Below are 26,875 nucleotides of genomic sequence, written 5' to 3'. Positions count from 1 at the left end.
AAATGTGACCGCAGCCGCCAATCGCTGGCTTCACTGGACATATCTGCTGAGGCCAGTGATTGGCTGCAGGGGCCAACTGACCGGACTGGCGAGGCGGCGGTGCACCCGGGCGACATCTGACCAGTGAGTAGTGCTTATTTTGCGCCGACCCTCAGCCACTTTTTTGGACTGTTGAAAAACCCTTTAAAGGCTGTAAATGAATCCTCTTTGCATAAGTATTCAACCCCTACAGACTCGGACTTCCTAGACCCCCTTCTGCTGCCACAGACAGCCCTGCAGCTTCGCTCCTCCCACATGTGCGCCCTGCAGGCTGCTTTTGCAAATCCTTGAACTACACTTCCCAAGATGCATTGCGACAGAGCATGCTTACTTACAGCCAATAGCAAGCTTGTAATGGGATGTGCAGACTGTAACTTTCATTAACCCTCTCAGTCCGCTGATCTCAGCTTGGTAGGTAGATATTCACTTTCTTGCTTACATCCTGGCAGTGCCCCCATGTTCCTGTCTCCCGTCACTGCTCCATGCAGCTGGTAAGTTCTGCCTCTGTGACCGAGCTGTTCATATATAACGGAAAGTAGTTTTACACCCCCTGCTGCTGGTTTGTTGCCGATCAGGAGTATAGGAAAGCTGGGTGACCCCTTTAGTGAGGCCGGTAATGGCCGTCCTTCTGGCGGTGACCCTATTGGTAATCACCCGACTCTCCTCAGAACAGATTTAACTAGGGAACCGCTATGAAAAGCTGAAAGAGGGTGACTTGTAGTTCCCGGGGCTTTTGGGGGGTATTCTCCACTTTTGGTTACTTTTCGCGTAACATAAACCAGTCGGATCACTTGAAGCAACCAACTACTAAGGGCTCCATTTGCATTTACCTGGGGAACAGGAACCAGACTGGATACAATTGTAACAAACCCTCAGCTGTGAGGAGCATTACAGGTTTTCAGCCTCTGGATGTAAACAAGAAGGTTTCCACTCACTGAGAGCAAGCAGAGGTCTGGAGAAGTTCAAACAAAAGTACATAACAGAGTTTTAGAACTTTTCTTCTTAAGTTTACAGAAAACCTGAACTTTGAGCGTCGCCAACGAGGTTCCTTCCAAGTTGCACAATCATCTAGTTAAGAGGCTAATGAACAAGAAAAAATGGGTGACCGATTAGCTTTAACCCTTTAATCTCCAGACTGCTAACACCAAAGACTGCAATTATGGAAAATAATGTTCTATAATATTTAGCGTCGCTGCGTGCGAACATGACATCACTGACGCTCTCTTCACATGGGCCTTATGGGAGCAGGAGAACGGAATCCCCTGTCCAATCGGATCTGGTTTATGGTGGAACTAAACGGCGTGGATGGATCCCATTGACTATAATGGGGGTCATTCGGTTCCCGGATGAAGTAGTGCAGCGCGCTCCTCTTTCATCCGGGATTGTCATGGGAACTGACAATGTAGACTCTAAGCGGAACCTCCGCGCCGATGTGAACACAGCCTGAGGGCCTATTTACACGGGTGTATGTCCCGTCTGTGCTGCCCGCGTCTTTCACTGACCGCACACGGATGGCCAATAAAGGGGGCTTTAACACAAACGATATGCTCAAATGTTTTGTCCGATTTAATAAAAAACGCTTCTCGTCGCCGTGAAAATTGCACATAGGAAAGCAGAATATCAAGTTGAGTTTCTGGGCCCGATATCATGCTCGCCCGTGTGAATATAATGATAATAATTTTTCTTTGTATAGCCTTAGGCCTCATGTCCACGGGGAAAATCAGGCGCGCTCCGGATTCTCCATGGAGAATCCGCAGCGGGTCCCTCCTGCCCCGCGGACATGAGCGCTGAAAATAGAATATACTCACCTGCTGCGGGCCGTGCGTGTCTTTCCTTCTTCCCGGCCGGATCTTCTTTCTTCGGCCCGGCGGATGTGCTCGGCACGCTGGCTGCATGCCGCACGCATGCGCCGGGCACATCCGCCGGGCCAAAGCAAGAAGACCCGGCCGAGAAGAAGGGAAGACACGCACGGCCCGCAGCAGGTGAGTATATTCTGATTTTAGGTCTCCCGCAGATCCGGACGGCTCCCATAGGCTTCAATAAAAGCCTGCGGGAGACCCGCACAAAATAGAGCATGGTCCGGATTTCTTTCCTGCACGCGGATCCGCGTCTGCAGGGAAAAATGACATCCGCAGGTATTTAACTACCTGCGGGTGTCTAATGCATCCCTATGGGACGCGGATCCGCGTGCGGGAGAAACGCTGCGGATTTTAAATCAGAATGTGTTAGTGGACATGAGGCCTTAGTGATCAGCCCAGATAACAAAAAAATCACTCCATGTCCTATTGTGGTGCATATCACAAACAAGAGGACATGCAATGTCCACTGCCCCCACCACACTGACCGCACACAGATGTGTGTCCTGTACTGTCCGATGGGACAACTTGTGGGCGCCTGACTGAACGGGGCATTATCCTGTACTGATCCGGAGTTACATCCTGTAGATCTTTTTATTATAAAAGTGAAAAACATAACAATAAACAGAACATAAATATCGCTCACTTGGCATAAAAGACATAAACATAAAACCAAACCAAATTATCACTTGTGTTAACAGGACAAAGGAACAAAAGCAAAAGGTCCATCTGGTCCAAACAATACACACAGCACACTACACCAACCTGCACTCCAAACTACACTCACTCATCCTCACCAATACATATACATTACATATAACAATAAACCGACATGTAAGAAAGCATATCCCTAACACAGGATCCAGCCTGAAATCCCAAAAAATTGACTAATAACCGAAGCAATGATATAATAACAATAATGCAAACATTAACAAAAGTAATAATAACAATAATAAGAACAACCCAATACATAATTTTTTTTAATTTTTTTTTTTTATTTATTTTTTTTTTTTTTAATATTTTTTTTTTAAAATTTTTTAATGCCCACCACCTCAAGAATAAAACCTTACATAATCCTAAACTAACCCTATACCCTGACCAAACCACCACACACCCCAAACAACCCCCTACGGTGCAGCCTGGGAGCCACGCCTGCATCCCAAGTCCGTGCTCAATGTCTATGTCCAGGACGAGCCGAGCTGCACCGCATACACACACCCTGCCCGCCGCAGCCTGAGGGCCACGCCCGCACCAACAGTCCGTGCCCAGTGTTCATTGTCCGGGACGTGTCAAGCTACGGCTGAGGCATAAATCCCCCCCCCCCCTCCCCCCAATAAACCCCCACCCAACCTATCGAGAACCCCTAGCCCTATATACAAAACAAAACATAACATAACATATAACATCTCTTATACTACACAACTACAAACCAACACTACATATTAATACCCGAAAGCCTAAGGTTCAGTTACCTGCAGCCGTACATACTTCATCTTTGACCGAAAAACAAAAACTCTACTAGTGGCACACACAGCCCTCCACAAGGACTGGATATGATAAGCCGGGCACCGACCAAATAGAAAAACTATCCCTATAGTTAATCTGTCCCTACAATGTCCCTACTCCTTCCCTAAAACTTACCCTCAGAGAAACTGTCCCTACCTCTCCCTATTCTGTCCCTACAAAGACCCTAACAATAAGAAGACTGTCCCTAACGAAATACAAACCCTCTCCATAGGAGAGAGGCCTTAGTCGTGCCCAACCTCTCATAATCCAGAGAACGCACCTTCACCAGGTCACCCAGGATGTTCCTATTTACCTCATCCACGGGGAGGATTTTCTCTTCCGTCGAAACTAGACACCGTGCGTTCCAAATGTGAAACCTGACCACTAGGCTGACTAAGAATAAAGTGCACCGGTCCCTGCCACCAAGGTCCCCGAATGCCCCATAGACCCATTCCGCATACGAGAGGCGTGCCAACCTGGGCCAACCAATGGAGGCTCCCACCCGTTTGTACACCTCTGTATTAAAGGGGCACTGAAGCAGGAAATGCTCCATGCTTTCCAGTACGTTGCTGCACTCCTGGCGGGGGCAACCCCTATCCACCAAAGGCCTGCTCTTCAAGTTGCCCCTTACATACAGTCTCCCGTGGAAACAGCGCCAAGTCAAGTCCCAAAACTTCAAGGGGATCCTGTCAGAATTCAATAAACGTAACCCTCCCTCCAGGTCCCGACTTGGGCAGTCCTTGAGCGCCAGGGGCTTCTGGAAATGGGTCAACAGAACCCTCTTATCGAGGAGTTTCCTCGACAGAGTTCTGATCTCCCACATCCCCAGACCCCACCGACGTATCATCTTCAGAACCACGGTAGCGTAAGCCGGAAGATGCCCGTGCGGCGTGCGAAGATCCTTCACTCGCCCTCCAGTCTCCCATTCCTGGAAGAAAGGCCGAAGCCATCCCCAACAGGAGAATACCCACGGAGGAGCCCTCTCTTGCCAGAGGTTGCCTATATTGATCTTAACAAATGTGTTTACGAGAAACACCACGGGGTTGACCATAGCTAACCCCCCTAGTCTCCTCGTGCGATATGTGACATCTCTCCTAATTAGGTTCAACCTGTTCCCCCACAACATTAGGAAGAACAGGTTGTAGACCCGGGTCCAGAGAGGCTCTGGCAAAATGCATACGCTGCCCAGGTAGATGAATAAAGGGAGCAGGTATGTTTTGATCAGGTTAACCCTTTCCCGAAGGGTCAAAGACCAACCCTTCCACTGGGCCACCTTCTGAGTGGCACCATCGAGCCTGACCACCCAATTTTGCATGGGGTAATCTCCCCGGCCAAATTTGATGCCAAGAACTTTAGCCGAGTCCTGGGGCACTGGAAGGGTGTCCGGGAGACTAAATGTAGGATCTCCCCTTCCTAACCAGAGACTTTCGCACTTATCCCAGTTGATGCCGGACCCAGATGCTTCCGAGTAGCGATCCACCTCTGCCATCACGTACTCTGCCTCCCCCCTCGAGGACACAAAGACGGTGACGTCATCAGCGTACGCTGCCACCCTGAGGGCGGCTTCCGGCACCGCCCGATCCATCCCGACCCCTGCCATAGGCCCACCATCAATCATCCTAAGGAAAGGATCAATGCCAAACACGTACAGCAAGGGGCTCAGAGGACAACCCTGACGGACGCCAGACCCAACCTCAAATGGGTGGCCGACCCAACCGTTCACTAGCGGGAAAGTCTCAGCTCCCGCATACAATGTCTTGAGCCAATTGACAAACCCCACTGGCAGGCCATATCTCAGAAGAACAGACCAGAGGTACTCGTGATTAACCCGATCAAACGCTTTGGCCTGATCCAAGGACAGCAGGTACCCCTCCCAGTGACCAGCCCTACCCTGCTCCACTGCCTCCCTGACACCTAGAACAGCACTAAAGGTGCTACGGCCTGGAACAGAGCAATGCTGGGCGCCCGAGAGGAGCCGGGGTGCAAACTTGACCAGCCGATTAAACAGCACCTTTGCCAGAACCTTCCTGTCCGTATTGAGAAGCGCTATGGGACGCCAGTTCTCAATACGGCTCGAGTCTTTACCCTTTGACAGAAGGATCAAAGCCGACCTCCTCATTGACTTTGGGAGAGTGTCCGAGGAAAGACACTCATTGAAAACCTCAGTCAAGAGGGGACTCAAGAGGTCCTTAAAGGTTTTATAATACTCGGATGTTAAGCCATCCGGTCCTGGCGATTTTTTGAGCGCAAGCCCATCAATCGCCAGTTTAACTTCCTCTATGTTGATCTCCTCTGTCAAAACATTAAGGGAGATGTCATCCCCTGGCTCAGGAACAGCTTCAGCCAGGAAAGCCGACATCACATCTCGATCTAGATCCCTCTTTCTCAAAAGGTGCGAGTAGAAGGATCTGATGACTTCCAGAATCCCTGATCTGGACCTGTTCAGAGATCCCGTACCGTCGATCAGTCCAGTGACAACTTTACGATTCACTGACATCTTGCAGTTTCTGTAAGGGTCGGGCGAGTGGTACTTCCCGAAGTCCCTCTCAAAAACCAAAGATGCGTGCCTATTATACTGACACCCTTTGAGCAAAGACTTCACTCTGGAGATCTCCTCGCGGCTACCTCCAGTCGAGACGAGATGTTCGAGTTTCCTCCTCAGGCCCTGATAAAGACGGTACTTACTCAGGCTCCTGAGGCTAGAGAGCTGGCGGAAGAACCTTGCCGCCCTGATCTTGAGCATCTCCCACCACTCTGACTTACTGCTACAAAGATCCAGTAATGGTACCTGGCTCTGCAGAAAATCCTCAAAGGACTGTCTTATCTCTGCTTCCTCCAGGAGTGATGAATTCAGCCTCCATAAGCCTCTACCCATCCGGGGGGTCTCTGCAACATTCAGGGAAAACAAAATCAGACAGTGGTCGGAGAATTCCACCTCAACAACAGAAACTGGTGAAGAGATGGCTTCCTCCTTCAAATAAAACCTGTCTATTCTAGACCTGCACTCGCCTCTATAATAGGTGAAACCCGCGTGGCCTGGGGTGTGCCGGATGTGGACATCCACCAGGCGAGCTTCGCTAGCTATGCTATTAAGCGCGACACTATCATAAGTCAGCTTGCCTAGGGAGCCTCCCCTGTCACGGGTCCTCGTGACTGCGTTAAAGTCACCCCCAAAGATCACCTGCCGACTGGAAAAAAGGTACGGCTTGATCCTCATAAAGAGATCCTTGCGGTCCCGCTTGGTTTGGGGACCGTAGATGTTGATTAGCCGAAGCTCTTGTCCCTTCATGAGAACATCCAGGATCAGGCACCTCCCTATTTCTAACTCGATAACCCGTCGGCATTCAACCGCTGCAGTAAAAAGTACCGCCACTCCGCTATATGGCTCGGCCGCAAGAGACCAGTAAGATGGACCAGATCTCCATTCCCTCCTTGCCTTATGCACAGCTGCCAAATTTGGCAGCCTGGTCTCTTGCAAAAACAAAATGTCGGCTTCAACGCGGCCGAGAAAATCAAAGGCCGCAAATCTAGCCATATCAGACTTAATGCTGGCAACATTAATGGATGCCAGCGTCAACGGAGCGGGTGCCGCCATCATTGGTGATTGAGTTAGATGGCTTTCTTCTTCCCACCCCCCTTCTCATCAGGGTCTGAGGGTGACCCCTTGCCACGTTTCTTGGACACTGAAAGGTCCATGGCAAGGGGCTCCTCAACCTCGTCCTCCTTGCCACTGGGCTCTGGGCCAGCCCTCCCCCTGGAGGTCACCAAACCCCCACAAGAGGAAGGCTCAGCACCCCCTGTAGACCCCACGCTTGTCCTAGGCACCTCTCCCTCCGAGGACGAGAGAGCTTGGTACCTGTTGGAGAGCCCAACAAGAGGAGAGTTTGGATTGCCTTCCTGCACCTGGCCCGTTACAGGGGAAGATTTCCCTTCCCTTTTTTTCATTTTCTTGGAGCCCTGCTTACGCTTTTTCTTTTGCCACTCATCCTTGCCCTCACCCACACTTTCATAGTGGGAAGAATCTGAATAAGTGGCATCCTCTTCCCTTTGGATCCTCCTGACCTCCTCATCCAGCTCCCTGTCCCCTGGAGCCTCAGCCACATGATTTGCGTCCGGAGCAGGGGCCAGCATTGACCCACCTGCCACCTGGGTTTCCACCAGCTCCCTGCCCCTTCCGCGCTTCTCTTGGCGCCTTAGCTTGGCTGCCCCAGCATGTTTGTTCTTCCTTGGCTCCTGGGCCCCATCGCCTCTGCTGGTCCCCTCCCCTGCAGAAGCAACCTCATGGCTCTCCTCCACTGGGGCCCTGACCGCATTGGCGAAAGAGCGCGGACAGCGACTGAATGGGTGACCGAGGTCACCACACAGGTGACACCTAATCTCCGTACAAGATGCCGCAAGATGACCTACCTCGCCACACAGAGCGCACTTGATGACATTACAGGCTGCACTCAAATGTGTGGGGTCGCCGCACTTGTGACAGAGCTTCGGCTGCCCCTGGTAGAAGGCCAAGATACGATCCCTGCCAAGGAAGGCCGCGGATGGTATGTGGGCCACCGAATTCCCTGAACGCCTAAGTTTCACCATAAACGTCCAGGCTCCGGACCAGATGCCGTGTTCATCCCGGTTCTTATTGGGCATATCCACCACCTCTCCGTACCGACTTATCCAAGTCATGATATCGTAACAAGAGAGGGACTCGTTACGAGTCAAAACGGTCACTCTCTTGACTCCAGTCTGGCGGGTTACCACTTGTGCAGCGAAACCGCGCCAGCCGGGCTCGTCCTTCATCAACTCGTAGTTCCCCCAAAAGAGCTCGAGGCCCTCTGGGCGAACAAAGCTGATGTCAAACTCAGACGTGCCGTAAGGATGGATCAGGGCATAGATGTCATTTGCCCTGAAACCCATCTTCAGCAGAAGCTCCACCACCTTACTCCTGGATGGGCACGCGTCATTGCCTCTCCACTGAAGACGGGCCACATTCCTACGGCCAATGTCCTGCCCGGTTGTCGGCAGGGACCAGACGGTCTCCCCCCTTTGTTCTCGGAAGGCACCAAGACCATGTCTCTCCACCCAGAGAGACAAATCCACAACTCTGCCCCCTACATTCATCGAGCTCTCCCCCCTCCTCAAGGCCTCCAGGAGGCGCTGTTGCAAAACGCCGTCCCCAGAGCCCAAAGACAAGGAGGACGCATCCCCCCTCCCTCCAGCGGCGACACTGGCATAACTTCTACCAGCTGTTGTCGCCGCTGGAGGGGTGACTGGATCCTGGCCCATCCCCTGACTACTACCCGAAGCCCCACCCTCCCGTACAGCTGATGGCATACCTCCCGGGGGATTGGGGGCATCTGGAGCCTCCACGGGAGCAGGGGCAGCGGTAGCACTGGCAGTTATATCCATCACACCACTCGCCCTTTTCTTTCCTTTTGCTGGACCAGGACCTGATTCACTTTTATTTTTAATAGTACACTTTCCAGCAGGCTGAGGCTGGAGACCGACAGAATTAGTCCTAAGTCCCGTATGATTGTCGGTAGGAGCCGTCTCTGCAGCCCCAGCTTCGCCCACTTTCCCAGCCATTCTGGGACTTGTTGTACTTTTTAGTTGCTTAGATGTTACCGCAATACTATCATGATGTGTGGGAGGATTGACAGGCCTGGCCACCACCCACTGCGCCCCCTCTGCACCTGACAGGCATTTTAGGGACACAGGAGGGACAGCCAAGCCGCCACTGGTGGAACCTGATGCCAGACTGCCCCCCCCCTCCCACTGGGGGGGCAGCCGTCAGTGCCAGCACCTCCGGATTGGCCGCGACCCCTCATTCCATCTTTCCCACGGACCTTCTCTGCCTCCTTATCGCCTCCATTCCCACTACTGGCACAAGCAGGAATGGAGTTTTGGGCCGCATTAACCCTCTCTTCCCCAGTCCCCTGCACCGGACCCACTGCAGAGCCCGGGACTAGGGGTATACCAGGGCTAGCACCCCGATCTGACTTTGCAGCCGGACCGGAGTGCTTGGTGACGTACACAAACCTCTCCTGCACGGTGGTCTTCATCTTTTTTTTCTGTTTCTTTTTGCCCGCAGATGTTCCTTCAGGCATGTCGTCACCAAAGTACATATTGTGCATTCTTTCTGGGGACTCCTGCAGCATGATTTGCTGCATTATGAGGGCCCCCTCACCGCTGCTGCTGTCGCTGTCGTCGTCTGCATCCTCAGCATTGGACTCCTCCGATGTGGGGGGCAGGCTAACCTGCTCTGCAGGAATGCTGCTCCCTGCAGTTCCCCTCTGCTGTAGGGACGGCTGCTCCCCTGAACATACCGCCATCCCCTCCTGTGGATCCTCCGACTCATCAGAGCTACTGTCGCTGCTCACATGCGCCATTCCAGAAAATCGCTCATCATTTAAGAGTTTTTCTTTAAATGGGCCGCTGGCTTGCAGTATCCTATACCTCTCCTCCTTGTAGTAATCTACTGCCTCCTTGCAGGATTTAACTCTCTCCGCTGCAGTAATTTTCTTCTTTCCCCGTGGGGCCTTATCCAAATCGCTGAGGGCAGTCTGTAGCTCCCTGCGATATTTCTGGAGCTGCTTTCCGACCTCCTTAAAGTCTTTTAAACTCGCAGCTATCCGAGACGCCATGGCAGTCACAGATTCACCCCTCTTATGCTCTCCCCAGCTGGCACTTGTAGGTGCTTTTGCAGCACTGACCTTGCTCTTGGTTTGGCTTCTGGTCTTCCTGTGCTCCACGTCCTTCCGGGGAGTCTGGGTGACGCTGCCTGTACCCCGGCTAGATCCTCTCCCCTCCTGGGGTTCATTCCTCCCCCCTCCCGACCGGAGCCGGGGAGGGGAAGCACGGGAATCCATAGCAAACAAGCCCAGAAACAGTGCACTGCTCCTGGGATCCAGCAAGAACTACACCTGCCTCTTGCGACCACACCCTGGAACCAGCAGAGCTCTCAGACACACAACCTTCCTCCAGAGCTGCACTCACTATTCTGCTGGTGAGTGACTGTGTACATACATTACTTATCCTGTACTGACCCTGAGTTACATCCTGTATTATACCCCAGAGCTGCACTCACTATTCTGCTGCTGGAGTCACTGTGTACATACATTACTTATCCTGTACTGATCCTGAGTTACATCCTGTATTGTACTCCAGAGCTGCACTCACTATTCTGCTGGTGGAGTCACTGTGTACATACATTACTTATCCTGTACTGACCCTGAGTTACATCCTGTATTATACCCCAGAGCTGCACTCACTATTCTGCTGGTGGAGTCACTGTGTACATACATTACTTATCCTGTACTGATCCTGAGTTACATCCTGTATTATACTCCAGAGCTGCACTCACTATTCTGCTGGTTGAGTCACTGTGTGCATGCATCACTTATCCTATACTGATCCTGAGTTACATCCTGTATTATACTGCAGAGCTGCACTCACTATTCTGCTGGTGGAATCACTGTGTACATACATTACTTATCCTGTACTGCTCCTGAGTTACATCCTGTATTATACTCCAGAGCTGCACTCACTATTCTGCTGGTGGAGTCACTGTATACATACATTACTTATCCTGTACTGATCCAGAGTTACATTCCCCCCTCCCACCCGATTACCATTAGTCACAATTAGCCCCTGCTTGAGGCTGCTATGGGAGAGTGGGTCCCTGTCCTTCTGTGCATGTCTGGCGGTATTTATACACTAATATGTTTGTGTTAATGTTTCAATATTAGATGGATGGAATTTCCCAACACACTCTGTATCACGGCTCGCTGAATGCCGGCGTTACCACACAGGACAGCCAACAGCGGCCAATCAGTTACTGAGCACGAGACCAAAGGTCGACATCTCCACATTCACTAGTGGAGAAGCATCCAAAATGTAAGTATGTAGGATCTCTTTCTGACCTCCTGTATGTAGGAAAGGGTTAATGATGAGAAGGTGGTACAAAAGGGATACACATATACCGCAGATACAGTTGTACTACAGTAATTACATATTAAGGGGGTTTTCCAGGGAGAATACTACTGATCACCTATCCTCACGATAGGTCATCAATAGTTGATCGGCTGGGGTCCGTCGCTCAGGACGCCAACTGATCAGCTAAGCTATAGCAGTTATATTCTTGTACATAGGAGGCAGTATTATAATAGTTATATTCTTGTACATAGGGGGCAGTATTATAGTAGTTATATTCTTGTACATAGGGGGCAGTATTATAGTAGTTATATTCTTGTACATAGGGGGCAGTATTATAGTAGTTATAGTCTTGTACATAGGGGGCAGTATTATAGTAGTTATATTCTTGTACATAGGAGGCAGTATTATAGTAGTTATATTCTTGTACATAGGAGGCAGTATTATAATAGTTATATTCTTGTACATAGGAGGCAGTATTATAGTAGTTATATTCTTGTACATAGTAGGCAGTATTATAGTAGTTATATTCTTGTACATAGGGGGCAGTATTATAGTAGTTATATTCTTGTACATAGGGGGCAGTATTATAGTAGTTATATTCTTGTACATAGGGGGCAGTATTATAATAGTTATATTCTTGTACATAGAAGGCAGTATTATAGTAGTTATATTCTTGTACATAGGGGGCAGTATTATAGTAGTTATATTCTTGTACATAGGGGGCAGTATTATAATAGTTATATTCTTGTACATAGGGGGCAGTATTATAGTAGTTGTATTCTTGTACATAGGAGGCAGTATTATAGTAGTTATATTCTTGTACATAGGAGCAGTATTATAGTAGTTATATTCTTGTACATAGGGGGCAGTATTATAGTAGTTGTATTCTTGTACATAGGAGGCAGTATTATAGTAGTTATATTCTTGTACATAGGAGCAGTATTATAGTAGTTATATTCTTGTACATAGGAGCAGTATTATAGTAGTTATATTCTTGTACATGGGGGGCAGTATTATAGTAGTTATATTCTTGTACATAGGGGGCAGTATTATAGTAGTTATATTCTTGTACATAGGGGGCAGTATTATAGTAGTTGTATTCTTGTACATAGGGGGCAGTATTATAGTAGTTATATTCTTGTACATAGGGGCAGTATTATAGTAGTTGTATTCTTGCACATAGGGGGCAGTATTATAGTAGTTATATTCTTGCACATAGGGGGCAGTATTATAGTAGTTGTATTCTTGTACATAGGGGGCAGTATTATAGTAGTTATATTCTTGTACATAGGGGCAGTATTATAGTAGTTGTATTCTTGCACATAGGGGGCAGTATTATAGTAGTTATATTCTTGCACATAGGGGGCAGTATTATAGTAGTTATATTCTTGCACATAGGGGCAGTATTATAGTAGTTATATTCTTATACATAGAGGGCAGTATTATAGTAGTTATATTCTTGTATGTAGGAGGCAGTATTATAGTAGTTATATTCTTGTACATAGGAGGCAGTGTTATAGTAGTTGTATTCTTGCACATAGGGGGCAGTATTATAGTAGTTATATTCTTATGCATAGAGGGCAGTATTATAGTAGTTATATTCTTATACATAGGAGACAGTATTATAGTAGTTATATTCTTGTACATAGGGGGCAGTATTATAGTAGTTATATTCTTGTACATAGGGAGCAGTATTATAGTAGTTATATTCTTGTACATAGGGGGCAGTATTATAGTAGTTATATTCTTGTACATAGGGGGCAGTATTATAGTAGTTATATTCTTGTACATAGGGGGCAGTATTATAGTAGTTATATTCTTGTACATAGGAGCAGTATTATAGTAGTTATATTCTTGTACATAGGGGGCAGTATTATAGTAGTTATATTCTTATACATAGAGGGCAGTATTATAGTAGTTATATTCTTGTACATAGGAGGCAGTATTATAGTAGTTATATTCCTGTACATAGGGGCAGTATTATAGTAGTTATATTCTTGTACGTAGCAGGCAGTATTAGAGTAGTTATATTCTTGTACATAGGGGGCAGTATTATAGTAGTTATATTCTTGTACATAGGGGGCAGTATTATAGTAGTTATATTCTTGTACATAGGGGGCAGTATTATAGTAGTTGTACATAGGGGGCAGTATTATAGTAGTTACATTCTTGTACATAGGGGGGCAGTATTATAGTAGTTATATTCTTGTACATAGGAGACAGTATTATAGTATTTATACTCTTGAACATAGGGGCAGTATTTTAATAGTTATATTCTTGTACATAGGGTGCAGTATTATAGTAGTTATATTCTTGTACATAGGGGGCAGTATTATAGTAGTTTTGTACGTTGGAGGCAGTATTATAGTGGTAATATACTTGAACATAGCAGGCAGCATTATATTTTTTATATTCTTGTACATAGGGCTTAGTAATAGGACAATAAATTAAGGTATACTTTTTTTGGTCTTTAATAGAGATATAAGCCACTATGACATCCAGTAGGCTTCGCGTGGCAGTGATTGGAGCTGGAGCAGCTGGACTTTGTAGTGCACGTCACATCCTTTCACGACCAATGAACTTTGAACCTCCGGTGGTATTTGAAATGACTGGTCAGGTGGGAGGAACTTGGGTTTATACAGAGAACCCGGGAGATGCTGGCAATACACATTCCAGTATGTACAGAGATTTGAAGTAAGTTTATATGATGTAATAATCCACAGTATAATGAACTAATCAGATGTCATCCATTTTGCTTCACTGGTCTGATGTGTACTGAGATATGTTCTTATGATACATTACCTATCTGAACCTGAAGTCTACAAACTGTAGTCTGTTGGTGTCTTCACCTTCTGTGGAAGTTTGTGACCATGTGCTCTCTTACGGTTCTGTAGTCTTATGTCGTCTTGTCTCATTCTGGGATCTACCATGGATATAATCCAGTATGTAATGTAATCTAGATTTCCTGTGTATTTCCTGTTGATTAGGAGGCCGTGACTATGGAGTAGAAGTTCCATCAGACCCCATTAGGTTGTGTTAATGTTCATCATCCCGTTCTACATTATTATTGGTCTGAAGTCCACAGGATGAGGATTTATTGCTTCATTATTGAGTCATATCTTGCTGTTTTAGGACAAATCTTCCTAAAGAGGTAATGGAATTTCCAGATTTTTCCTTTGAACCCTCCATGACGTCCTTCATCCATCATTCAGAAGTTTTGAAATACCTGGAGGAATACACCGATAAATTCTCTATCCGACCACATATCAAGGTGGGACCTGGAACATCTCCTCCATCTCAGCCTGGGCTTCAATGTTTGGGGTCTTTCTACTAACATTTAGCTTTGTACAAGTCATTAGAATAGATCTGCAGATATATCCGGTATTGTTCACTGGTGTGGTACTTGATCAAAAGACAAGCAGTATGAGGTCCATCAGCGAGGTCAGCAGTCAAAACCATGACAAGCTATAATCTCTTTGTACTTTAGGGGTTTTCCAACTGACATGGAGACATGAGCATCTCCTAGCTTTCCAGTGGGAATGGTTATTTGGGTTACCAACAAAGTATTGGCCGAAGACGCCATAAAAGTCATTAATCTGAAACCCCTTTAAGACACAGTCAGTGTTACTCTAAACTTGCCCTGTTCCCTGGTACTTTACAGTTTAACACTCGTGTGGTGTCCGTCTATCCGGTGCTTGAAGGCCAAGAGCGAGTTACCTGGAGGGTGATATCCAGAACGCAAGGAGAACAAGTGTTGGAGAAGTTTGATGCCATCATGGTTTGTGTGGGGTGAGTGTCCTCGCTCTTCACCTTGACCTGTTGGTCCCCTGAGGTCAACAGTATATCTAGTCCAAAAACTCATCTCCACTTTTTCTAAATTGTCTTCACTACTTTAACCCCCTATTCACTGGCCCATTTTAGGCCTTAATGACCAACCGATTTTCCAGTCTCTTTTCATTGTCACATTCCTAGAGCCATGACTGTTTTTCCGCAGCCGTATGAGGGCTTGTTTTTTTCAGACCAAGTAGTATTTTTTTAATGGTATCATTTTGGAGTCCATATAATGTATTGTAGAACTTTTATTAACTTTATTTTTTTAGGTGGATTAGAAAAAAATAGAAATTCCACCATTGTTTTTTTGGTTTTCATTTTAAGGCTGGGTTCTCACTGGGCAGATTCCCGACGGAAATCCCGCGGTTTGGCCGCAGCCAAAAAATTGCGAGATTTCCACCGGGAGAACCGCTGCTTCAAAACCCGCGGTGGTTTTAAAGCGGCCCGGCCGCTTGCTCTTCTACTGCGGCTGGCACTACCATAGAGGAGAGCGCGGACGCAGCGGGAAAAAAAAAGAACATGCTGCGGTCGGCAAATCTGCGCGGCAGCGGCGGTTTCTGCCGGCTTAGCCGCAGCGGATTTGCCGTCCCGTGTGGACGAGATTTCTGAGAAATCTTCTCCACATGGCTGGCTAATCCCGGGATTAGCGGCCGCATACAGATTTGCTGCGGAAAAATTCCGCACGGAATTTCTGCGGCAAATCCGCCCCATGTGAACCCAGCCTTACAGTGTTGAGCATGGAGAATAAATAATGTAATAACATTATTCTCTGGTCAGAAAAAAATATTTAGCATTTTTATCGCCGCAATCCGGGAGCCTTAAATTTTCTTCCATCGACGGAGCTCTGCTAGGACTTGTTTTTTTTTAGTTTTTTTTTTTTTTTTTTAGAGAGATCAGCTCTAGTCTTCATTTATCTCATTTTTGGGAACATATAACATTTTATCACTTTTTATTACATTTTTTTCTAGAGATTAGCAAAATCTACAACTCTGGTATGTTTTTTTTTTTTACTTTTTCTGCCGCATTTTAAGACCCCCAGCATTTTTTTCGTCATTTTTTTTTTTTGTGAGACAAGTTGTACTTTTTGATGTTAAAATTTGGTGATCCAATTGATTTTTTTGATTGCTTTCTATTCCGTTTTTTGTGAAGTGAGATATGCAAAATTATCTATTTTTGCCATTTTTAAAAATGTTTTTTTCACAGTGCGCATGTACTATTTTTTTTTCTTTTTATGGGTCATTACGAACGTTACAATGCCAAAATTGTGATGAATTTTCTTGTGTTCTTTTGCTACAAAAAGAGACCAGTGCTAGTCAGGACCAGCTTATCTGGTGCAACAGGGTCAGTCATAGTATACTGTGAGTGCAAACGACTGACTGGTCCATCGGGATGTCAATCTCTTCTGGCATATCTAGGTGCAAAAGGTTCCTTTGATGTTCCTCTGGGTGGAGCTGGTGTTCTGGGTTGAGGCTGGAGATCCGTATTAGAAGTTCTTCCGTGATTCGTCCACTTGAACCTCCTCCTCATTTTCTTGTTCACCTATTTCAGTCTTTTTGTCTTCTCCTTGCCTTCAATACATTTGTTCCATCCTGACTACTGTGATGAGTGATGTTGTGTCCTTTTCTCTGCAGACATTACTCTGATCCCTACATTCCTGACATTGATGGCATAAAGAACTTTCAGGGTGAGAAAAACTGTTGATTTGATTAGACTGTTGGTTAACATGAATGAGTGGGTTCAAAGACCGACTACAAACACAGAAACATAGTATGCAAGGCTGAAAATGGATCTATGTCTATCTAGTTCAGCCTATTATTCTCCCCACCAATGTTAATCCAGAGGAAGGCAAAAATCCCCAATGACTTAGAAGTAGAGATGAGCGAGCACCAAAATGCTCGGGTGCTCATTACTCAGGATGAAATTTTCGCGATGCTCGAGGGTTCGTTTCGAGTAACGAACCCCATTGAAGTCAATGGGCGACCCGAGCATTTTTGTATATCGCCGATGCTCGCTAAGGTTTCCATTTGTGAAAATCTGGGCAATTCAAGAAAGTGATGGGAACGACACAGCAACGGATAGGGCAGGCGAGGGGCTACATGTTGGGCTGCATCTCAAGTTCACAGGTCCCACTATTAAGCCACAATAGCGGCAAGAGTGGGCCCCCCCTCCCAACAATTTTTACTTCTGAAAAGCCCTCATTAGCAATGCATACCTTAGCTAAGCACCACACTACCTCCAACAAAGCACAATCACTGCCTGCATGACACTCCGCTGCCACTTCTCCTGGGTTACATGCTGCCCAACCCCCCACCGCACGACCCAGTGTCCACAGCGCACACCAAAGTGTCCCTGCGCAGCCTTCAGCTGCCCTCATGCCACACCACCCTCATGTCTATTTATAAGTGCGTCTGCCATGAGGAGGAACCGCAGGCACACACTGCAGAGGGTTGGCACGGCTAGGCAGCGACCCTCTTTAAAAGGGGCGGGGCGATAGCCCACAATGCTGTACAGAAGCAATGAGAAATATAATCCTGTGCCACCACCATCAGGAGCTGCACACGTGGGCATAGCAATGGGGAACCTATGTACCACACACTATTCATTCTGTCAAGGTGTCTGCATGCCCCAGTCAGACCTCGGTTTTTTATAAATAGTCACAAGCAGGTACAACTCCGCAATGGGAATTCCGTGTGCACCCACAGCATGGGTGGCTCCCTGGAACCCACCGGCTGTACATAAATGTATCCCATTGCAGTGCCCTGGACAGCAGAGCTAGCGTCAGATTAAATGCAGGTGGGCTTCGGCCCACACTGCATGCCCCAACCTGACCGGGGTTTTTAATTCATAGACACAGGCAGGTACAACTCCCTATTGTGAAGTCCCTGTGGACCGACAGCATGGGTGGGTGCCAGGAAGCCACCGGCGGTACATAAATATATCCCATTGCATTGCCCATCACAGCTGAGGTAATGTCATGTTTAATGCAGGCGGTCTTCGGCCCACACTGCATGCCCAAGTCAGACTGGGGTTCTTTAGAAGTGGACACATGCAGTTACAACTCCGTGTGGACCGACAGCATGGGTGGCTCCCTGGAACCCACCGGCGGTACATAAATAAATCCCATTGCATTGTCCAGCACAGCTGAGGTAATGTCATGTTTCATGCAGGTGGGCTTCGGCCCACACTGCATGCCCCAGTCAGACTGGGGTTCTTTAGAAGTGGACACATGCAGTTACAACTCCGTGTGGACCGACAGCATGGGTGGGTGCCAGGAAGCCACCGGCGGTACATAAATATATCCCATTGCAGTGCCCAGCACAGCTGATGTAACGTCAGCTTTAATGCAGGTGGGCAAAAAATTAATTGGATTACACTGTAGGCGAGGGCCCCAAAAAATTGGTGTACCAACAGTACTAATGTACGTCAGAAAAATTGCCCATGCCCAACCAAGAGGGCAAGTGAAACCCATTAATCGCTTTGGTTAATGTGGCTTAATTTGTAACTAGGCCTGGAGGCAGCCCAGTTAAAATAAAAATTGCTTCAGGTGCAAGTTTCAACGCTTTAATGAGCATTGAAACGTATAAAAATTGTTTTAAAAAATTATATGACTGAGCCTTGTGGGCCTAAGAAAAATTGCCCGTTCGGCGTGATTACGTCAGGTTTCAGGAGGAGGAGGATGAATATTATACACAGATTGATGAAGCTAAAAGGTCCCCATTTTTGATGGTGATAGAGAACGATGCTTCCATCCGCGGGTGCAGCCTACGTATTGCTTAGGTATCGCTGCTGTCCGCTGGTGGAGAAGAGAAGTCTGGGGAAATCCAGGCTTTGTTCATCTTGATGAGTGTAAGCCTGTCGGCACTGTCGGTTGACAGGCGGGTACGCTTATCTGTGATGATTCCCCTAGCCGCACTAAACACCCTCTCTGACAAGACGCTAGCCGCAGGACAAGGAAGCACCTCCAGGGCATACAGCGCGAGTTCAGGCCACGTGTCCAGCTTCGACACCCAGTAGTTGTAGGGGGCAGAGGCGTCACGGAGGACGGTCGTGCGATCGGCTACGTACTCCCTCACCATCCTTTTATAGTGCTCCCGCCGACTCAGCCTTGACTGGGGAGCGGTGACACAGTCTTGCTGGGGAGCCAGAAAGCTGTCAAAGGCCTTAGAGAGTGTTCCACTGCCTGTGCTGTACATGCTGCCTGATCTCTGCGCCTCCCCTGCTGGCCCTCGGAACTGCGCCTTCGGCCACTAGCGCCGTCGGATGGGAATTTTACCATCAGCTTGTCCGCCAGGGTCCTGTGGTATAGCATCACTCTCGAACCCCTTTCCTCTTCGGGTATGAGAGTGGAAAGGTTCTCCTTATACCGTGGGTCGAGCAGTGTGTACACCCAGTAATCCGTAGTGGCGAGAATGCGTGTAACGCGAGGGTCACGAGAAAGGCATCCTAACATGAAGTCAGTCATGTGTGCCTGGGTACCTGTACACAACACATGGCTGTCCTCACTAGGAAGATCACTTTCAGGATCCTCCTCCTCCTCCTCAGGCCATACACGCTGAAAGGATGACAGGCAAGCAGCATGGGTACCCTCAGCAGTGGGCCAAGCTGTCTCTTCCCCCTCCTCTTCATCCTCCTCATGCTCCTCCTACTCAACGCGCTGAGATATAGACAGGAGGGTGCTCTGACTATCCAGCGACATACTGTCTTCCCCCGTCTCTGTTTCCGAGCGAAAGTGTCTGCCTTTATGCTTTGCAGGGAACTTCTCAAGAGGCATAGCAGAGGAATGGTGACGCTAATGATTGCAGCATCGCCGCTCACCATCTGGGTAGACTCCTCAAAGTTTCCAAGGACCTCGCAGATGTCTGCCAACCAGGCCCACTCTTCTGTAAAGAATTGAGGAGGCTGACTCCCACTGCGCCGCCCATGTTGGAGTTGGTATTCCACTATAGCTCTACGCTGCTCATAGAGCCTGGCCAACATGTGGAGCGTAGAGTTCCACTGTGTGGGCACGTCGCACAGCAGTCGGTGCACTGGCAGATGAAACCGATGTTGCAGGGTGCGCAGGGTGGCAGCGCCCGTGTGGCGCAGCTTTCTGAGCAGGTCTGACAAGCGTGGGTAGCTTTTCAGAAAGCGCTGAACCACCAAATTAAATACGTGGGCCAGGCATGGCACATGCGTGAGGCTGCCGAGCTGCAGAGCCGCCACCAGGTTACAGCCGTTGTCACACACGACCATTCCCGGTTGGAGGCTCAGCGGCGCAAGCCAGCGGTAGGTCTGCTCTGTCAGACCCTGCAGCAGTTCGTGGGCCGTGTGCCTCTTCTCTCCTAAGCTGAGTAGTTTCAGCACGGCCTGCTGACGCTTGCCCACCGCTTTGCTGCCGTGCCGCGCGACACCGACTGCTGGCGACGTGCTGCTGCTGCTGACACATCTTGATTGCGAGACAGAGGTTGCGTAGGAGGAGGAGGAGGGTGGTTTAGTGGAGGAAGCATACACCGCCGCAGATACCAGCACCGAGCTGGGGCCCGCAATTCTGGGGGTGGGTAGGACGTGAGCGGTCCCAGGCTCTGACTCTGTCCCAGCCTCCACTAAATTCACCCAATGTGCCGTCAGGGAGATGTAGTGGCCCTGCCCGCCTGTGCTTGTCCACGTGTCCGTTGTTAAGTGGACCTTGGCAGTAACCGCGTTGGTGAGGGCGCGTACAATGTTGCGGGAGACGTGGTCGTGCAGGGCTGGGACGGCACATCGGGAAAAGTAGTGGCGACTGGGAACTGAGTAGCACGGGGCCGCCGCCGCCATCATACCTTTGAAAGCCTCCGTTTCCACAACCCTATTCGGCAGCATCTCCCGGCTGATAAACTTGGCTATGTGCACGTTTAACGCTTGAGCGTGCGGGTGCGTGGCGGCGTACTTGCGCTCCAACACTTGCGCTAGCGACTGCTGGACGGTGCGCTGAGAGACATTGGTGGATGGGGCCGCGGACAGCGGAGGTGAGGGTGTGGGTGCAGGCCAGGAGACGGTAGTGCCTGTGTCCTCAGAGGGTGGTTGGATCTCAGTGGCAGGTTAGGGCACAGGGGGAGAGGCAGCGGTGCAAACCGGAGGCGGTGAACGGCCTTCGTCCCACCTTGTGGGGTGCTTGGCCATCATATGTCTACGCATGCTGGTGGTGGTGAGGCTGGTGGTGCTGGCTCCCCGGCTGAACTTGGCGCGACAAAGGTTGCACACCACTGTTCGTCAGTCGTCTGCACTCTCAGTGAAAAACTGCCAGACCTTTGAGCACCTCGGCCTTTGCAGGGTGGCATGGCGCGAGGGGGCGCTTTGGGAAACAGTTGGTGGATTATTCCATCTGGCCCTGCCTCTACCCCTGGCCACTGCACTGCCTCTTCCAACCTGCCCTGCTGCTGCACTTGCCTCCCCCTCTGAAGACCTGTCCACAGTAGGCGTAGCAAACCAGGTGGGGTCAGTCACCTCATCGTCCAGCTGCTCTTCCTCCGAATCCTCTGTGCGCTCCTCCCTCGGACTTACTCCAATTACTACTACCTGAGTGATAGACAACTGTGTCTCATCGTCATCGTCCTCCTCACCCACTGAAAGCTCTAGAGACAGTTGCCGGAAGTCCCCAGCCTCATCCCCCGGACCCCGGGAACTTTCCAAAGGTTGGGCATCGGTCGCGACAAACTCCTCCAGTGGGAGAGGATTCGGAACCATTGCTGCCCATTCTGGGCAGGGGCCCGAGAACAGTTCCTGGGAGTCTGCCTGCTCCTCAGAATGTGTCATTGTAATGGAGTGAGGAGGCTGGGAGGAAGGAGGAGCAGCAGCCAGAGGATTTAGAGTTGCAATAGTGGACGGCGCAGAACTCTGGGTGGTCGATAGATTGCTGGATGCACTTTCTGCCATCCACGACAGGACCTGCTCACACTGCTCATTTTCTAATAAAGGTCTACCGCGTAGACCCATTAATTGTGAGATGAATGTGGGGACGCCAGAAACGTGCCTCTCTCCTAATCCCGCAGCAGTCGGCTGCGATACACCTGGATCAGGAGCTCGGCCTGTGCCCACACCCTGACTTGGGCCTCCGCGTCCTCGCCCGCGTCCACGTCCTCTAGGCCTACCCCTACCCCTCAGCATGCTGTATTACCAGTAGTGCAGAAACAGAACGCTGTAATTAAATGTGCCGCTTATTGGCCTGTGGTTGGAGGCTGACTTCGCTTACGGAACGCACAGCAGAGGCAGGAAAGAATTTTGCGCAAGCCTGCTGTAACACTTAGCTGGCTGCGTATGAATTAGGACAACTACCCTCAGCAGAGACGCAGTACAGTCAGGACGATCACAGGCAGCCCAAATAGATTTTGTTTCCCAAATTTTTTTGGAAAAGCCCACTGCCTATATAGACTGTATATGTCTTTCACTGTCCCTGCCTCACCACCACTACTGGCCCTGGACTATGTAAAATTACTGCAGACTGTTTCAGTCTGGACAGGATGACAGCGGTGATGTAAGAGGCAATGCAGAGCCAGGAAAGAATTTTGCGCAAGCCTGCTGTAACACTTAGCTGGCTGCGTATGAATTAGGACAACTACCCCCAGCAGAGACTCAGTACAGTCAGGACGGTCACAGGCAGCCCAAATAGATTTTTTTCCCCAAATTTTTTTGGAAAAGCCCACTGCCTATATAGACTGTATATGTCTTTCACTGTCCCTGCCTCACCCCCACTACTGGCCCTGGACTATGTAAAATTACTGCAGGACGCAATGCTCTGCATGGCCGATATCCAAAAAAAGAAAAAAAATGTGCAACACTGCAAAAAGCAGTCTCAACAGTACTGCACACGGTCAGATGTGGCCCTAAGAAGGACCGTTGGGGTTCTTGAAGCCTAAAATCAATCCTAACACTCTCCCTATAGCAGCTCCAGCATCAGCAGCACTTTTCCTGATCTCTGTCAGAATGCATCTGAGGCGAGCCGCGGGAGGGGCCGATTTATATACTCGGGTGACACCTGATCTCGCCAGCCACTCACTGCAGGGGGGTGGTATAGGGCTTGAACGTCGCAGGGGGAAGTTGTAATGCCTTCCCTGTCTTTCTATTGGCCAGTCAAGCGCGCTAACGTCTCAGAGATGAAAGTGAAAGTAACTCGAACATCGCGTGGTGCTCGCCTCTAGTAACAAGCATCTCGAACACGCTAATACTCGAACGAGCATCAAGCTCGGACAAGTACGTTCGCTCTCTACTTAGAAGCCATGTCCCCTGGTATATTATACATAGTTATTAGAGTGCCCCCTTGTTACAGTCCTGGGTATAATAGATGATGGGAGAGATCTCTGTACTGACCTCTGATATATATATACATAGTCATTTGGTCGCCCCTCAGACGTCTTTTTTTTAAAAACTAAATAACCCCACTTTTGATAACCTCTCTGGGTATTGTAGTCCGTCCATTTGTTTATTACTTTAGTTACCCATCTTTGTACCTACTCAAGCTTTGATATGTCCTTTTTGAGTACCGGTGTCCGAAACTGCCCACAATATTCCATGTGTGGTCTGACCAGTGACTTGTAAAGATGAAGAACAATGTTCTCATCATGCTCTCCTAGACCTCTCCTGATGCACCCCATGATTCTATGTGCCTTGGCAGCAGCTGCCTGACACTGGTTGCTCCAGTTAAGCTTACAGTTATAAAACCCCCAAGTCCTTCTCCCGGTCAGTGTTCCCAGTGGTTTCCCATTTAGTGTGTAATGGTGACATGGATTTCCTTCCCGTGTGCAGGACCTTACAGTTATCAGTGTTAAACCTCATTTGCCACTTTCCACCCAAAACCTCCAACTTATCCAGATCCATTTGTAACCGTATACAGAGCCCTATATAAACATATACAGATCTATATGTATTTCTGCATTCTGTCCTCTCTTGTGTTATTTACTTTATGTAGTTTTGTATCATCTGCAAATATTGATAGTTTACTGCACAATCCTTTCACCAGGTCATTAATAAATATATTTAAAACAATAGAGCCCAATACCGCCCCCTGTGGCACCCAACTAGTAAGTGTGATCCCTCCAGTACTGCCCCCTATTGCGCCCAACTAGTAAGTGTGATCCCTCCAGTACTGCCCCCCGTGGCACCCCACTAGTAACGGTGACCCAATCAGAGTATGTTCAGTTTATAACCCCCCTCTTTTTTCTATCACTGAGCCAGTTACTTACACACACTCTTGCCCAGACCAAGCATTCTCACTTTCAGAGGCGTAACTAGAAGGTTTGGGGCCCTAATGCAAAACCTGTAACGGGGCCCCAAACTATAATGCTTTATTGATACTACTAGGCTCCCTATATGGAGAAGACAGGCCTTATGGGCCCATGTGCAACCGCATCCTCTGCATCCCCTATAGTTACGCCCCAGCTTACTTTATATACCAACCTTTTATGCAGCACAGTATCAAACGCTTTGGAAAAGTCCAGATACACAAGATTCAATGACTCTCTCCGGTCCAGTCTAGAACTTACCTCCTCGTAGAAGCTGATCAGGTTGGTTTGCCAGGAATGATCTGTCACAAACCCATGCTGATATGGAGTTATACAGCTATTTCCCTTGAGGTCCTCCAGGATAGCATCTCTTAGAAACACTTCAAACTTTTTAACCACAATAGAAGTCAGACTTACTGGCCTGTAGTTTCCAGGTGCACTTTTTGACCCCTTTTTTAATATCGGCATCATATTTGCTCTGTGCCAATCCAGTGTAAGACTGGAGGCATCAGAAGTATCGGCTAAAAATTAGAGGTGGTTACAGGAGGCTAAAAGTATGTAAGCATAAAATAAAATAGAGTTGGGGGTCACCTTTAACTTTTTTAAAACTTCTTTTGCAGGACAAGTGTTACACAGTCATTTTTACCGCTATCCAGAGGTCTTCTCTTCACGTTCCATAGTCCTTTTGGGCTCAGGACCTTCAGGTGTAGACATATCTATTGAACTTTCTGCACATGCCAAAAGTGTCACTTTGAGCCATCGGGGTCCTTCCCTACAGTGGAGCCCACCAGAGAATGTCTCTATGGCACCTCCGGTAGTCAGTGCTACTCATAACTCTCTAATTTGTGAGGATGGAAGAACGATTGAAGCAGATACATTAATTTTCTGTACTGGTTACAAATACCACTACCCATTCTTGTTGCCCAGGACCCAAGGAACAGCTGGTGAGCATATTAATGGTGAACATGAGGATGCATTGGACTGGGGCCTTTTGGAGGGTGAAGATATGGAAAGCTGTAACCCTGGGCAGGACCATCTTCCGCCACTCTATAAACACCTTATCCATGCGCGATACCCTACCTTGTGCTTCATTGGGGTCTGTAAAATCGTGGTCCCATTCCCACTCGCTCACTGTCAGGCTCAGTTTTTCTTGTTAACACTGGAGGGCAAATGCTCATTACCACCTCCAGAACAAATGCTTTCTGAGTCTCGCATGGAGCTTGAAGAACATCGAAATTCTGGCTTACCACTCAAATACCTGCACCGCCTAGGAGAGAACCAGTGGGGGTACAATAAGTGGCTGGCGGACACCGCAGGGTTTGAACCTCTAGCCCCTGTTCTTGGAAAGTTGTATGAAGCAACTCGGGAGTTCAGAAACGCCAATCCTTTACTATATCGGGAAATCAACTTCAAGGTCTTGAACAGAGAGGAGTTTGAAGTGCAGACGGATGCGATGAAGGAGGGTTAGGTGTGGCTGAAATATTCCATTCGGACCACACTACTCGTCAGCTGCCAATAAACCTATTAGGTTATAGAACCCTTCACCAGTTATAATCAATAGATTAAGGTCTGTAGAAGCGACCTACAGAGTATTGTCCCTCACTTTAAGCAACACAACATTGGTAAGCAAGGAAGCAGTGCCTTTATGAAGACCCATACTAATCTTGGGGCCGCCATCAGAGAAACAGAGGATGTACAGTCATCAGGGTCACCTATTGGGCTCATCAGCCTGATTACCCTTGATAGAAGCAACCATATGGTCAGAATAAATAGCTAAAATTCTGGCTGTTAATAGTTGCCACTAGGGGGAGCTCGATATACAAGGATTTATGCAGTCTATAATAGTGGGCTGCGGTATGTTCTATGATGGTAGCAGGGTGTGATATATTGTATGATGGTGGGGTGCAGTATGTTCTGGCATGATAGTGAGATACGGTCTGTTCTTTAATAGTGAAGTATAGTATGCTCTGTAGTATTAGAGGGATACAGTATGTTCTGTGATGAGAATGGGGTGTGATATGTTCTGTGATGAGAATGGGGTGCGGTATGTTCTGTGATGATAGGGAGTATGGTATGGGCTGTGCCGATAGTAGTTGCGAGGATGATATTGGAATACCGTATGTTCACTGATCATAGTGATTTGTGTTATATTCTGGGATGATAGTGGGGTACGGTATGTTCTCTAATAGTGGGGGAGCGGTATGTTCTTGGATGATAGTGGGCTCTGATATGTTCTAGGATGATAGCAGGGTGCAGTATGTTCTGTAATAGTGGGGGAGCAGTATGTTTTAGGATGATAGCAGGGTGCAGTATGTTCTGGAATAGTGGAGTACATTGTATTCTGGGATGACAGTGAGGTGCGGTATGTTTTCTAATAGTTGACTATGGTATGCTAAGTGATGATCGTGGGTTACAGTGGGTTTTTTCATGTATTTTTATAGATCGTGTATATTTTTATGAAATTAAATCTTTGATCTGTTGTGATTT

At 48.3% G+C, this 26,875-nt stretch overlaps 1 protein-coding gene across 1 annotated transcript; it reads left to right on the top strand.

The window, feature by feature from the left end:
* Positions 1-418: 418 nt before the first annotated feature.
* Positions 419-26,875, top strand: LOC136613004 (uncharacterized). The gene is made up of 7 exons (XM_066593790.1): positions 419-450; positions 11,138-11,285; positions 13,802-14,018; positions 14,457-14,595; positions 14,986-15,113; positions 16,787-16,839; positions 25,009-26,875. Exons 3-7 carry the CDS (start codon positions 13,816-13,818, stop codon positions 25,854-25,856), a joined length of 1,371 nt encoding a protein of 456 aa, XP_066449887.1. The 5' UTR covers positions 419-450; positions 11,138-11,285; positions 13,802-13,815; the 3' UTR covers positions 25,857-26,875.

This window comes from Eleutherodactylus coqui, chromosome 2 (genome assembly GCF_035609145.1).
Source record: "Eleutherodactylus coqui strain aEleCoq1 chromosome 2, aEleCoq1.hap1, whole genome shotgun sequence".
Lineage (NCBI taxonomy): Eukaryota > Metazoa > Chordata > Amphibia > Anura > Eleutherodactylidae > Eleutherodactylus > Eleutherodactylus coqui.
Note: the sequence above shows the minus strand (reverse complement) of the source record. Positions and strands in the feature narration are given on the sequence as shown.

Coding starts and splice junctions, on each gene's coding strand:
- LOC136613004 (XM_066593790.1), top strand. CDS start 13,816: ATGACATCCAGTAGGCTTCGCGTGGCAGTGATTGGAGCTGGAGCAGCT. Junction 14,019..14,456: donor AGTATGTACAGAGATTTGAA/GTAAGTTTATAT, acceptor TTGCTGTTTTAG/GACAAATCTTCCTAAAGAGG. Junction 15,114..16,786: donor GCCATCATGGTTTGTGTGGG/GTGAGTGTCCTC, acceptor TTTTCTCTGCAG/ACATTACTCTGATCCCTACA.